The following is a 15,142-nucleotide window of genomic DNA, read 5'->3' as shown; positions in this document are numbered from 1 at the left end:
TAATCTTGCATGCTGAGCCCAAACTAAGCCAGTAAGATGCTGTTTGTTGTGTAATTTGTTGTTTGCAAGGCAACTTAATTCAGCATGTAGCTTTAGATTTCCCTGGAAGTGATCTGCCTTTACACACACATATATAAAACTACAGGTGATACAACAATCAGTCATGTCAAGTATCATCAATCAACTCGGCTGTCAGTGCTGCACAACAAATTAAGATGGATGCCAAAAAAAGTGATTGCATCATCACGTTGATTTTGCTCCGCGAATGGAGCATAAAAGCAATGAGTTTTAAATTTGCAGTCTCAGATTTGAAATTGCTACCTGTCATCTTCTCAAGGCCCCCTTTTCAGCCTTGAAAAGTGCTTGTGAACACATCCATCTGTTACCTGTCAACTATGTAAATACTGTGAATTAAAAATTCACAAAGCATTAATTTTTCCCTCTCCCTCTTGGTCTGAGAGAGAGAGAGGGAGGGAAAGAGAGGGAGGGAGAAAGGGAGACGTGAAGAGTTCTGTTTCCTCCTGCTCTCCCCGTCTTTTCTCTTTTAATATCATAAACAGCAGAGACACGGGCAGAGAGGAGGCGAGAGCTTGCTAGACCGAGCCTTTGTGAGCATGACGGGCCTGACTCACGAGAATGAGATGTTTCCAAAAATAAAGGAGGGAGGGTAGCTGGAGAGAGCGGGAGAGAGAATGTGCTGAACAGGCTGGAACACAAGAAAACCAGTGGATTAACTCCCTCCCCACCCCCTCCTCCCATCTCCAAAAGCCCTTGGATTCATCACAAAACATGCCGAATTAGTGGGAACAAATCGCCTGTATAAACGCCCCTAAACACTTTCCCCAACTGCCGTGATGCAAAAACAAGATAAATAAATAAATAAATAATGATGCCATCCTCAGAACAACATTATTAAGAACCAGAAAGTGTGTAGGATCCAAGCTTTAAAAAGATCAATTCTATCTTGTTATTATTAATTTTCTCTGCTCCTCTGTGGCCAGATGTGGCCCACTGTGAGCAGATGTAAGCAGCTGGTTGCATGTTGTAAATAGGCACCATAATGTACATGTTTGGCTCTTCGTCATGACAGATTGTCCTCTGCAAATGCAGCGCTATAAGAATACCTAAGCCTCAGCCTCCTTGCTGTGAATCATTATACTCTGAAAGCCCCTATAAGTCAGATAGCAGCTTCTGAATATTTTAGACTGTTAGGAAAATGTTTGCAGTGCAGTGCCTGCTAGTTTTGTCAGTTTTATCCTAAAAGCTTGGTCTAATTTGACTACAATGAAAGCAGAATAAAAGGACCAGCCTTCTCATTTTTGGAGGAGCATTTTACCACCAGCAGCAATCCCAAATCATCACAACATTCTATTCAATTTTCATGTGACCCAAATATTTCTTTTCCTTTTTGCTGACTACTGTAGGTATCTGATCCAGAGCTCCTCATTTAAGACTCTGGGAGCATGTGTGTGTATGTGTGTGTCTGTAGTGGCTCGTGGATTAGATGATTATCTTAACACACTTGCAGAGAGAGACACAGACAGCGAGAGACCACTTGGTCAGTCTCCCCAAATCTGGAGTAATGAAGAATGCATGCACAAAAGCAATCCAAATCTTTTTCACGTGGACAACAATAACAGAAGATGATGACGCCGATAATTTGTCATCCAGCAGACTGGTTCCTCATCAGGACTCGGACAGCACGGCAGGGTATCATGGGACCCTTTAATCTATCGTGAAAGACACGGGTAATCCTCGTTGGAGGATTATTCCCAACCAGTACTCACTCTTCACATATTCCAACTTTGCTGTACATGTGCTTAAGTACTAACCCACCAATCGTGATTTATCCATGGCTGCGTCACTCATCCCGAGTCTTAGCAGTGATGGGGGGGCATGTTTACTCCTGACTCCAACCACAACCAAGAGGATTTAACTGTAAAGAAACAGAACCTAAGCTTATATCCTGACCTGTACTCCAAACACACTGCAGCAGCACTTTACGCCACTCAAACCATCCATTCACAGCTTGATAACATTATGCTATGACATTTACATTCCTGTGAACATCTCAGTCCTGCCAGGTTTGTGTGTCTGCGCAAAACATTATGCTCATTGTACGTGAAAGTGTAAAAAAAACAACAACCACATCTGCAGGAATGAGCACAAACATGTAAACCACATGTAACTGCGTGTGTGCTGAATTAGCATTCTCACTACAGAGCAGTAACAGTACAACAGTCATATAGGAAGCAAGGATCATTACCAAGGAACACTTGGGCTTTTTTTGACAAATGCGCTAATTTATTTTGTTTGTAAGATGACTTGTATGTACTTGTAGCCAGAGTCAGATGCTGGTTAATTTAGCTTAGTATCAAGACTGGAAATGGTAAAACAGCTTGCCTGACTGTCCAAAGGTAACGCAATCCACCTGCCAGACATTTACCCACTCTCAAATAATGCGTCATGTTTTTGTACAGATTACTGAACTTTAAAAGTGCTTGTAGGTGGATTTTAAATGTGGACAGAGCCAGGCTAGCTGTTTCCCTCTATTTCCAGTCTCTGTGCTTATGCTAAGTTAGCCAGGTGCTGGTAGTAGCTTCCTATTTAGCAGTGTAGATGTGAGAATGGTATCAATCTTTCCATCTAACTTTTGGCAGTTTCTGAAAATGTGCATTCTTATTCCACAAAAACACATCTCATAATGACGAGCCTCCAATTGAGCATGAACCGACAGCTGTAACATTTAGGACAGAACATGTGAAGAATCGAAAGAAGATATCCTCTGAGCATACAGGTGTGACACCAAAGATAGAAAGACTAAGTCCTCCTTCTAAAAAGTTGCTCCTAGCAAATTTCCAGAGAAATTATCCAGCCACTGAATCTCACATTACAGGAGAGAGAAAGAGAAAAAAAAATACTGTTTAAATATGCAGGACGGAACCTTTGAAGCTCCATCCGCAATTTAATCAGTTAATATTTAAAGCAGGGATATTCTTTATATAAGGCATTTGCATGAGGGGCTGCAGGAGTTGGGAGGGTGAGAGGGTGGCTGTTGGAAATGAAGACATGAAGGCTGGGATATTACATGGAGGAATCTTTATCCACTCGCAAATTTTTATCAGGCATCTCGTTGATCATTGGTATTCAGAGGTCTGCACTGCCTGTAATAGCTTGTCAGACAATAAATGCAGCAACATTTTTTTTTCCCATGGCTGCCCCTGCAGGGAATAGAAATCATCATTATGTTGTGTTTTATTGGACCTTCTCTACTCCTGCATCTTCACCTAACGATATCTTATTCTTTATTATCTCCAATACGTATTATCAGATGACATAATGCAGTAGGTGGTCAGATGTTTGGCTTCTGATTTTGTTGACATGAGCAGAAAAGTAGCAAAATGTAAATCAATTCAAACTTTACGCGTGCATTTGTTCGAATTAAAACCTCTTTTTTTGAAGGGACCCGCTTGTTTCTAAAAGGATTTGCTTACATTGTCTCTGATGTTTTAGTGACAGACACAGGCCTCTTGTTATTATATCTAATAGCTTTGGAAAATGACAGGCATTTAGGTCTATTCATAAAGGAAACAATGCATTAAGAATAGTCAGAGTGCAGGATGGAATTAAACTCTAACAGTGACAGAAAAACAGAAAAATTGTAAAAATCTGAGGTAACACCTACACATGTAGACACACAGCCACAAATTTGTGATCCTCGCATTATCATTCATTTGTCCATTACCAATTTGCTGTGGCACATTAGCCATAAAGCTGCAAAGCCATTAGAGAGAAAACTACTGCAGCTCTGCACTTTGATGACTATTAACCATGTAGTCTGCGGCTGAAAAGAGGACCTGTCTGGCTTGCCAGCCTGCTCTGACACAGTGATGGTGGATTGACCTGTGAGTGAGGACAAACATGAATACATGAATACCTGCAGTTTTCACACACAAACACTGTCACGGCACCATTAAACCACACTCCCGTACAAACACGCACATGTACACACAAAAAGCACAAAGGGGAAAAAAAAAGATAATCTGACCAAACATCCCAAGGAAAACTCCACAAAATACATTGTAAGTAAATGTCATTTCACAAAACAAAATGAGTGCCCTGGAGAAGTTATGCAAAGCGTATTGAACCATTACATTTCCAGCTCCGTTCTCAAGCGATCACACAGTCACACAAATATGCAGAGTGGGGTGACGCCAAGACAGAAAGCAATTCTTCATTTTTTTCCTGAGTAGCTTGACAGAAGATTGAGTCGTCCACTCCATTCCATTCAAGGCAGCTTTTCATATTTGAGTGCTTCTCGGCACAGACCCTTACTGCACTTTAATTAAGGTTTGGTGTGCATTAGACAAATAGAAATGTTTGAGAATGCAGAAAGGCTCACATTAGATGAGCCCTCCTCCCCTCCCCCTTTAGGAAAAAAACTGTTGGTCAACAGATGGTATTTACTCAAATTATAGACAGCAAATGAGGGGCCGAAGAGAGACACTTTTTTTCAGAGCCCATTGGCAGTCCATTAAAAAACAGAAATTGTTTGCTCAAATCCACTGAGATACAAGGATAGTGACATGGAATTATGGACGGTTGTGTTATTCATTGGCAGCCAAAATTCAGAAGAGAAGGCTTCTGATCGTTAAATGAAAAATATCTCCAGCAAAGCATTATAATTGCCTCACAAAAATTTGCAGTTTTTTTTTCTTTCTTCCATGATCTAAACGCATGTGGAAAGAAACAATCCCAGTCATATGGTACAGTAGAGCACAGCATCCTAATTGCTTTGATTGTGCACAATATGTTCCTTGATGTTTCTCAGGAGAGATGATACCTGGGGGGTTGGGGGGGGGGGGTTCAATGTGAGAGCTTGTCTGCCAGAATGAACTGCTTTCAAGCCGACCACCTCAGCCTGTCATCCTACCTCAGATGAGCAGAGAAACAGAATTACTGGTCCGCTCAAATGAACATGCAAGGAAATGGGCCAGTGCTCAACAGTGACACCATTTGTGATTTCTGCATATGCTGTATGAGGCTAAAATATACCTAAGTGAGATATTAATTCCTGCTCCAGTCTCAAATAACACGGTTGCAGCCCCTGTTACATCCCACAGAATTGCATTTTTTTTTTATGTGAACATCATCTGTATCATTCATCTACATCTTAAACTCAAAGAGGATTGTACACATTTCATGATGGCACAATGGGCAAAAAGCAAGAAAAGGGATCATGTGAAACTAAACCAGCAGGGCATTTCCTGATTTCCTTAAATTTCAATAAATGCTTTCCAAACATCTGACTAGGCTCTTCTGGGTCCAAAGTGGAATGATCAATGTCCAAGCTAAAACAGTAATTGCCAACCTTGTAATGAAAATGGATCCCTAATAGATATTTCTCATCAGCGGAACCTGCAGCCCGGCATGCAATTACCTGGAGTGTTTACAAGCCACTTCTGCATCATATTTTGTGTTTTCAGGCACCAGGGCTGAGGTCGTTACTTAATTAAATGATTTTTTGGGGGGTCACATTTTTGGTTGAAAAGCAAAGCCGCCACAATGATGTCTGAATCACACAAAAATTGGCAGCTAGAAATGCATTGTTCAGTGCACATTCTATTCTTGCAGATGGATATATTCAAACATTGTCAGCATACAGTGATCACAGTCTTTGATAGAGAAATACCACTCAATTTCAGGATAAACACCCTGTGGCCTTGTGGCCTTCATTAACCTCTTTGATTGGCATTGATTGTTTTAACCTTCCATTTATTTTAACGCAAAACTGCTTTTCTTTACCCTTGAATGAGATGAAGAATCTCCACATTGAAGGTATGAAGGATTTTGAAAATCATTGGTTTTATTTGTTCATATGTATGTTTGCGGTGATGAGTCCCTTTCCAAATTTGAGAATATTCATTCATTTTTCCACATTTCTATCATTCTCATTTCCATTCCCCCCCTCCCATTTCATTTACAGTGCAGCTGCACATCAATGTGACCTTAAAAAGTGAAGGAGTGGGTCAAACCACTATGTCATTTGTGGCTATGGGGTATTCATTAATCCAGAGTGGTTTTCCATTATTCCACATGGGAGTCGCATATATTACATCTGAAATTCAGTGGTATTCCTCTTTAACACAGAGTGAAAAACCGTAAGGGTGAGTGCGCCCATGGATATATTCATGGAGATTATTCCCATTAAATGTCGAACATACTTCATATTCAATGACAAGGTTCAGCATACATTCCGTTTTGACGAGATGTCCCAAGGACTCAAATGACAGAAGGGACTGTGTTCCAGAAAAAGACACATTTGAAAATCACTTTCTCATATAAAGAGCCTGTTAGCAATAACATAAATGACAAATGAAACAATTGGAGCAATGCCAACCACTTATAGTCATTTGAATACACAATATGGACATTTTAACATTTCAGCAATATCTTTGAGATATTTGACAATCACAAAGTAATCATTTTACCCCAGTGTGGATTGAGTGTTTTGTAATTCAGATTGGAAATAGACAAGAGATTAAAAAGTAAATCTTTGAAATGTTGACCATTTCAAAACACTAGCACGACTGCACCAGTTCTGAGGTGCTTTGCAGGTGTTTTCCAGCTGTTAGTATGGCTTTACATGGTATGATCTCCACCCAATGAGAGGGATAAAAAACAAATGTTGTAAAATGGAAACTTTTTATTTTCAAAAAGCAACAGATTACACAGTTAACTTTCAGCAAATGCAATCCTAACTGAAACTGTACTCACATTCGGGACTTCAAAATGAAAGACTCACATACTTACACACAATCTATCTATAATTTACAAAAAAGAATACATAATAAATATTAAAATGGCCACAAGAGAAAAAAGTAAGTCATTGAAAACAATCAGTAGAGAGCAAATGTAGGGAAAGTAGAAACAAGACGGTGTGCCTTAAATGTCTTTTTTTTTTCTTTTACATTTTTTACAAATTGTGCAAGATTTCATACTAAGGCTCTGGTCTTGAAGTGACTGTTGTCTGATCCACACAGCACACGCGCTCTGAAACGCACACACATGCACCCGCTGACACACGCACATGCACACGCACACACGCTCCCTGTGCTCTGAGCACTCTGTGGGGTGTAGCAAACCTCTGCAGAATAAAAATGGGCTGCTCAGTGTATGGCCTGTGATGCTCATGGGAGTGGACCAGCTTTTAAAAATGGACATGCACTTCACATTGATGTGATAAAACAAAACAAAACAAAAAAACAAACAAAAAAAAAAAAAAACCTCCCCTTGCATCTAAAAAATCAAAAACGACTTTTTAGGAGTGAACTAAACAAAAACAACCAAGAAACATGACAATATCATAACCATTAAGGCAAGAACACCTGGAGTGGCATCAGCAATACTGTAACAATATGATAGTGTTTAGGTACATGGATAAGATGAAACATTTAACTACTTCTTCAATGTCTTTTTTAAGCACAAGGTTGTTCTTAAAAGCAACTTCTTTTTAAAATCCAAACATCATTTCATCTTTTTTTTCCTCTTTTTTTTTTTTTTTTTTTGTAAAAGATGATAAGAAAATAACAATGCCAGACACTAGGGACATATGGATCGTAAAACTACAAGAAATCATTTCTAGTTTTAAGTTGCAACTCCGAAACCACACATTGTAAATCCCACTGTCGTTAAGCCCCCGCCCCTGGTAAATGAAAAAGATATCACTTACATTAAAACCATTTTATCCTCTTGTGACGGTGTATTCCAACAGTCACCAAGTTTTTGCTTTACTTACAGCGATTGTGTTGTCTGTTGCAAATTAAAGCATTCATTGTTTAGTTTGGGGGGGAAAAAGAAAAGAAAAAAAGTTGTCCTTGCAATGCAACTGGCAACTGTTGACCAAAAAAAGCATCTTTACATCTTCTTTTTAGTGCAACTCTTAAAATGTAAAACATTTCCAGTGATTCCTTGAGAGGTATCATTTCTTTGTTTTTTGTCCTTTTTTCTTTTTCTTTTCATATTTATGTATTTCACACCTCACAGAATAACGCATCTTCAAAATATCCAAAGCAAAAGGTTTTGTTTTTATTGTTTTGTCAATTCTTTTTTCTTTTTTTTTTCAACTTTTTGCTTCTCTGCATTGGCATGGCCTTCCACGATGTCTGTTTACTAGAACATAAACACAGGAGGGGATCCAGACCTCCTGTGTATTCCCATTCCCTTCAGCCTCCATGTTTGATACGTTTTATATTCAATCACCCCAGCAGAGCCTCGTGATTGGCAGTCCACCTTCTACCTCTAAAAAGAAGGGTTAGGAGAAGGAGGAACAGGAGAAAAACTGGAGGGTGAAGAGAAGAGAGATAAAAGACAGAGTGCGCTGTACAGTGGGGACGAACCCAGATCAAGATCAATCAGGGAAATAGAGACATAGATGAGAAAAAACCCACAGCAAAACCTTCATATAACGCAGTAGGGTTCCCTTGGTAACCTGGATTTTCTGCAGTAGAGGAGCGTGGTGCTGAAGCAGCGCCGGAGCTCCCTGTTGGAGAAGATGCAGATGAAAGGATTGACCCCAGCCTGGGCAAAGCTCATCCATACGGCTGCTGTCAGGTAGCCCTCAGGGACCACAGGGCCCCTTGCAAACACCCGCCAGTAGCAGGCAACCAGATAGGGCCCCCACAGTGCCAGGAAGAAAAACGTCATGATGTAGAACATCCTACTAATCCTCTTCTCTGTTTTGAATTCATCCAATACAAGTAGACGCCTGCGGCCCGCTGCGTTGCTGTTCTGCCGGATGCCCAACAAAGTAGGTGGGGTGGGGCCTCGTCCGAATCCGGCCAACCAATTTGCCGCCGCCTGCCCACTGGCACCTGGCCCGTGGAAGGTCCAGTTCTGGCTGACAGCAGGCACGAACTGGACAGGCTTCATCTTTCGACGGTCGTGGACAAAGAAGATGAGTTTGAGGTAAACCAGCTGTGTGGCCAGGAGGATGAGCGCCAGCAGGAGCATGAAGCCCAGTGAATCATTCGCCCTGAAGGAGCGGTGCTGGAATGTGCACTGGTCCTCCTCACGGATAAAAGAGTACGTCCCTACGTCTAGCACAGGCGGGAACGCCATAGCCACTGACAACGTCCACACCATGCAGATGACAGCTAGACAGGTCCAGAAGGTCAGCCTCTTGGTGTAGAAACGGTGATGTGCGATGGCCAGGTAGCGCGTGACACTGACACAGAATAGCATAAACGCTGTGTGAAAACAGGAGAGTACACCCAGGAAGGCGATCACTTTGCAGGTCAGCGTGCCATAGGTCCAGGCAGATCCATTCTTGACCGAGGTAAAGACAAAGGGGAAGCAGATGGCAGAGCGCAGGATATCAGAGGCGCACAGGTCCAGCAGGAAATAGTAGGGCGCTCGGTGGAGGCTCTTGTCTTTGACCAGCAGAATGGAGATCAGGAGGTTTCCAACCACACCGACTCCAATGATGAAACCCAGAGAGGTCAGTTTGAGGAACGTGGCAAGAGGAGAGACACTCTGCAAGATGGTGTGGTCCCCTGCATGGCTATAGTTCGCCATAGATGGAGGAGGGATCATAAAGATAGCGGAATAGCTTCAGCCAAGTATCATGATCTAGAGGTGGCAGGGGGAGGCGTTAGATCCATTTGGCGGTGTGCTTTGAAGAGGTTTCCAGGCATATAGGCAACCTCTCCTCTAAGGCATCCTTTGTTCCTTTGTCTCATCACACCTGAAAAAAAAAAATCCCTGAAAAATATCATCAACCCATCAGCATTGCAGTCCGATACAACAGCTGCATTGTTTTCAACTGCACTTGCACAATCTAGACTGTGATAAGCAATTATTTCCCTCAGCCTGCAATTTATTTATTAATTTATTTGTTTCTATCTTTCTTTTACATTTGAACATTTAGTGTGGCAAGGTGCGGAGCTCTGCCTCAGCTTGAGTGCTCAGATACAGACAGACAGACAGTGATGGAACTTGATTAGACTAAAGCATTAATCTGTTACAGTGTCAGAATTAGAAATTTCACGAACAAAAGCTCTGATATATATATATATATAAAAAGCAGCCTTCATTGAGACACGACGCATTTTCTTCATAGCCGTGCTTGTCGGAAAGACACGACTTAGACGACACAAGGCTCGGCTCGGGATTCGTTTGGTCATTGGAACATTAAGAAAAATGCGGTCCAAAATAAGCTTGATCACACCCTACACCCCGCAGAACAGAGAGGACGGCGGCTCCCTAAAGCGGCGGATGCCTCGAATAAACTCGCCCCTGCTTGAATGCATTGTGGAAAATCGACGGCGGGTGCATACATAATAAAGCATTCGTGTTTTTGTCTGATTAAAGGTTAACTGGATTACGACTCTCACGTTAACAAGCAGTGTTCTTATTAGGGCGTTCATTGAGCCAGCCTCCATTTTCCAGATAATCTTTTATATTAGTAATTACAAAGAGTTAAGAGAATGCACTGTGTAATACTGACAGCAAAGACGCATTTCGACACAATTTTGCTTGTTAATGCGCGGGTGTGATGATCAGCCGGGGTGGATTGAAAAGGATGTCTGGAAGTGACAATAACAAGCCTGCTGGTAATAATAAACGGGACGTTAAACTATGTTTTATTGTTTGGGAAAATTACACATAGCGTGCGGTGATATCTGATTTAACTAATACTGGCGTTAGGGACTTACTTACGTGTTTAAATGCGTCCTTCCTGATTGTCAATCGGGAATTTTACGCGCGTTTGTGAATCCGATAGATTCCAGAAAAAAACAACAAAAAAAACAAAATACAAAATAAAAAAACAACACATACAGCAGTTTAAGACCATCGTCTTGATCGGCTGGATGAAGCGTAACGGTGTAGCGGATCCGTAAGTCCATTAGACTAGAATAATTCCCAAGTCCCCGCTATGAATTGCCCAGAATCGCAGCCACCACACAAGACAAGGCCAAAAAAAGAGAGAGATATATAGAGAGAGACAGAGAGAGAGACAGCCGATGACAAGATCAATCCAAATCCTACCTGTTGATAATCCTATTTCGTTTCCCTCCCGTACGTTATTTACATTGCACCACTCGTGTTTTTTGCTGTTTTAAAAAGCCTGGTTTGTTGCCTGCCCCCTTTTTTCCTCTACGGTGAATATCCTACAGTAAACGGAGCTTAGTGCGCATGCGTACTGCATCCCTATTTGTGATCCAAGACGCGTCTTGTCTCTTGTTGCAGCAGCAGCAGCAGCGGCTCACTCTCTCTCACGGTAACATCTGCTCAACGGGGCCGCTGCTGGTCGGTAACGCGTTACAGCAGTGCTCGCTATTCCCCCTGGTAACGTATGACGCAACGGATTCCTTCCTTCCTTCCTTCTTTTTTTTTTTTTTTTGGCAGTTTTACACCTCGACTTCAGATTTAAAAAAATGACATCTTTCTTCTTCCCCTGTTTCAAAGGGATTTCTTATAAGTTTGGAAATTATTTTCTAAATCACTTGTAGGCTATAGAAGTCAGATAATAGCTAAATTATACAAAAGCTTAATGTGGTTGAGTGTCTCTTTTATCATTGAATCCCCTGATGGATCCTTATTGGATGCATCTGGCTTTTGTTTATGGTGTACAGCGGCTTTCCGTCTGCCTTCCATGGTGCTCATGCATGTTTCACTCCACTGAAATGTCGAACATTATGTACAAAGTGAAGGGTTAAATCAGGCTGCCTGGTTCACCTTAAGGTAGAATGACTTCCTCTGTACTGTATATGCATAATTGACAAGCACTTTGTGCACTGTTGTTCATTCTGCCCGAGCGGCATGATAAATTTATGGGATCTGATTTGTCAGCCATGTATGGAAAGCTGTGATGTCATGAGCAGTGCAACAAGTGAACAATGATTCTGCTACACACACACACACACACACACACATACTGAAATGTTGCTTGGTATCTACCTGGGCTATAAAACATGAATTATTAATTGGGCTCATATGTGGAGGAATTCGTCCCTGCTGTGTTACAACTTTGACACAGTAGGAAACACAGCAGATTTTTTTGTTTTATGATCAAAAACAGATGCTGCCGAACGTCACGATGTGCAGTCCGCTTACCAAATATCACAGACACGGTGACTGAGACTGAATGATTCATTTTACTCTAGAAGAAACTGTGTTACTGCCCTGCAGACAAATCAGAGTGAAGGCCTTAATGACTTTGTGCGTGTCCCAAAACTCACTGGTGAACATTCACTCATTTTGGTGTTGTGAACACTTCGTTGTATCACCGTCCCAAGGTTGTCATGTCTAATTAGCAGTTTGCAGTTCCTCTTTATGCTCCAAGAGGAGGTCTCACTGAATAACTATTTGAGTCCCAAAGAGGTGAAATGATCCAATGCCTCCCAAAACAAAGATTTACCACCATTTGTGTAGCATAACGTTTTTCTTTTTCCCAACCCCCTTATTGACCTCACAGCTCCTTCGATTTATCTTGTGACCCTTTGCAGGGACACGATCCTTAGGCTGGGAACCAGTGGGCTAAACGGGCTGTAAATTAAGGACCAACAATCCCATAATGCTATATATATAATGAAGATAGGGGGGGAGCATCACACTGCATGTACACACTCTTCACAAAAGACAGGCTGACTGTTACAAATGGCTTGAATTTATAAATATTTTCACTTAAGTCTGCACTCAAAGGCTTCACAAAATAGATACATTTCTGTAAGGACAAATCCAGGAAGTGAACTCCACCACATCTGGGCATGAAAGCCCACTTTCCACACTTTCTGAGAAAAAAAAAAGAGTTAGTGGGGAAATACAGCAGGTCATTCAAGTATCATGAACACCACAAACTGTGAAGAGCATCTGGAGAATCAGTTTATTATTCTGAAAGCCACTGCCAAACATTTCAACAGCAGAAACTGCAACATCAGTCCCGCTCTTTCCATGTAACCACACTTGAGATATTGTGCTTCAAACAATGGCAACGTTGTGATGCACATTGGACGAATCAGGAAATCACACTGATCACTCCAAGCTATGGAAAATATGCGAAATATGCAATGCAAGCATCCCCAGGAGAATACAGAGTAAGGGCAGCAGTCTTTTCAAATAGAAGGCAACGGTGTTTGGTCTTTAATCTCAGCAGTGCAACATGTAACAGTTCCTGTATTTGGACTTCCTGGATGTTTCCCTCCACCTTCCAGTGCGCATGTGGTCCCCGTTGTGCGTCACGCATTAACTCCTAATAAGGCACATTTCTGATCAATTGCTTCCACACAAAGCTTGTGCCAGAAGGTCCTCATGAGATCACTGGATGGATAATAATGCGGTGGATGACAACATAACTGGACAAGCGCACGATCAAGTGGGTCTCTCTCACAGCTGTCCGTTCCGCTTTCGTGCGTACCAGCCGAGGCAGGCGCAGAAACCCACCACGGTCAGGACGGTGCACAGGAGCAGGGCCAAAGCGTCGCCCGCATCGTAAGCCTCCGCCGGGGGAATCAGAGAGAGAAACATCAGCCAGACGATCGATGTAGTGTTTGGAAGTTCAAGTTTGGGAGCCATGTTGAGTTTTTCCGCTGCTGCTGTTGACTTTCGGGAAGCCCAGGTGCTTGCGTCAGAGTCAGATGACTGCAGCAGCGGCTGGACTTCCTGGTGCGCTCAGCCAATTGCAGAGCTGCTTTATTATAACTTGCGCCTCATGGGTATTTTCTCTCTCTCTCCTTCTCCCTCTCTCTTTTAAAGTAGTTTCATTTTATATTTCAGCAGGAGTTTGTCCTGCGGCACAGAAATAATTGCACACTTCAGTTGTTTGATTTCTTCTTTTTTTATCTCCCAAACTGTAATTATTCAGCAGTGAGTTTATGTGAGTGGGATTTGTGACACTGCTCCTCTTATTAGTGACGATTAGACTGACAGGCCGTCAGTGCCCCTCGGGCCCTGCTATAAGCAGGGGAGACTGTTTTACATCAGTCAGGCTGATCTGCAGCTCTTGTCTGAAGCTTGGTATCTGCTCTGAAGACAAACGCATGTTGACATCACTGTATGTTGCATCTGACACTTGTTGGTCAACATGAGATCAGAAAAAAAGCGCTTTCCATATAAAGTTGCCTCACTGTTTGGTGACTTCCCTGGTCCATTTTTCTGTTTAAGTTTGGACAGGAAGAGAATTTCCTTCTAAACGAACTCTTCCAATCCAGTCGCTCTGCTGCGCCTGAAACATGTTGAATCTGCTTCAAATCGGTCGTGTTGTGATGACTAAACTGGCCAAGATCTCAGCTCGTGCTACAAATTGTTTGGCTTGTAGAGTTGTGCCGCGGACGCAGGGTCTATATCTCTCTGTGTGTTCTCTTGGGGCACTTTGCCTGTAATTTAATTAGAGCGCACAAGCCAAAGTAAAATATTGACCTTGTAAGGCTGCCATACCTCTGTACCTGCCTGCTCCGAGCAAGGAGATGAATAGGCACCTTCTTCCCCCACTCACCCTATCTCATCATACACTCTCACTCTCTCTCTTGCTCCTGCTGTCTGTTTGGCAATTCGACTCACATAAACACTTTTTTTCGAGGCCTGTCTGATCTCATATGTCCACATTTGGTAGAACACATGGACATCACAGGCCTCTCACAGAGCTTCTTATTTAGAATATAAGTCATGAAACAGCTGATTCTGCTATCTGTTTGTAGATTCCTGTATTGTTATATTCATTCCTTAAACTCAGACAAATTTTAGCTCTTAAATGCAACTTAAAAATCCAACTTATGAGATGTTTTTTTTATGTGTTAAGCCATCAGATAAGCCCTCCAGACTCCCGCTCTGGCCGACAGACAAAGCAGCAGTGACAGCAGCAGTAGTGGCTTACCCTGGATCTCAGCTGTGTTGGTAATTGATCAGTGGGAGGATGAGAGAATATCCAGAAATGAGAGCGTCTGTCTAACAAGCCAGGACAGTGACATTAATCTTCCCTTCTTATGGGCTCTGCATTGTAATGTGCCGCTCAGCACCTGAACGCCCCAACCTCAAATTTGTACACATAAGACACTGAAAAGGCCTCATTCTGTAGAATGTGAAACAGTATTTTTAAGACTTAATAATTTTAAAGTCAGAGTAAAATTTGAATTCTCCTCCCTTT

At 42.1% G+C, this 15,142-nt stretch overlaps 2 protein-coding genes across 2 annotated transcripts; both read right to left on the bottom strand.

Moving 5' to 3' along the window:
- Positions 1-6,302: 6,302 nt before the first annotated feature.
- Positions 6,303-11,336, bottom strand: gpr85 (G protein-coupled receptor 85). The gene is made up of 2 exons (XM_046379685.1): positions 11,050-11,336; positions 6,303-9,762 (listed from the first exon to the last, which is right to left on the bottom strand). The coding sequence occupies exon 2, from the start codon at positions 9,592-9,594 to the stop codon at positions 8,461-8,463; it is 1,134 nt and encodes a 377-aa protein (XP_046235641.1). The 5' UTR covers positions 9,595-9,762; positions 11,050-11,336; the 3' UTR covers positions 6,303-8,460.
- A 1,527-nt stretch (positions 11,337-12,863) lies between these two features.
- LOC124053948 (small integral membrane protein 30-like) lies at positions 12,864-13,666 on the bottom strand. The gene has a single exon (XM_046379552.1). The coding sequence runs from the start codon at positions 13,573-13,575 to the stop codon at positions 13,387-13,389; it is 189 nt and encodes a 62-aa protein (XP_046235508.1). The 5' UTR covers positions 13,576-13,666; the 3' UTR covers positions 12,864-13,386.
- Positions 13,667-15,142: the final 1,476 nt, after the last annotated feature.

This window comes from Scatophagus argus, chromosome 22 (assembly GCF_020382885.2).
Source record: "Scatophagus argus isolate fScaArg1 chromosome 22, fScaArg1.pri, whole genome shotgun sequence".
NCBI classification, from domain to species: domain Eukaryota; kingdom Metazoa; phylum Chordata; class Actinopteri; family Scatophagidae; genus Scatophagus; species Scatophagus argus.
The sequence above is the reverse complement of the archived record's forward strand: the minus strand, read 5'-3'. Positions and strand labels throughout refer to the sequence as shown.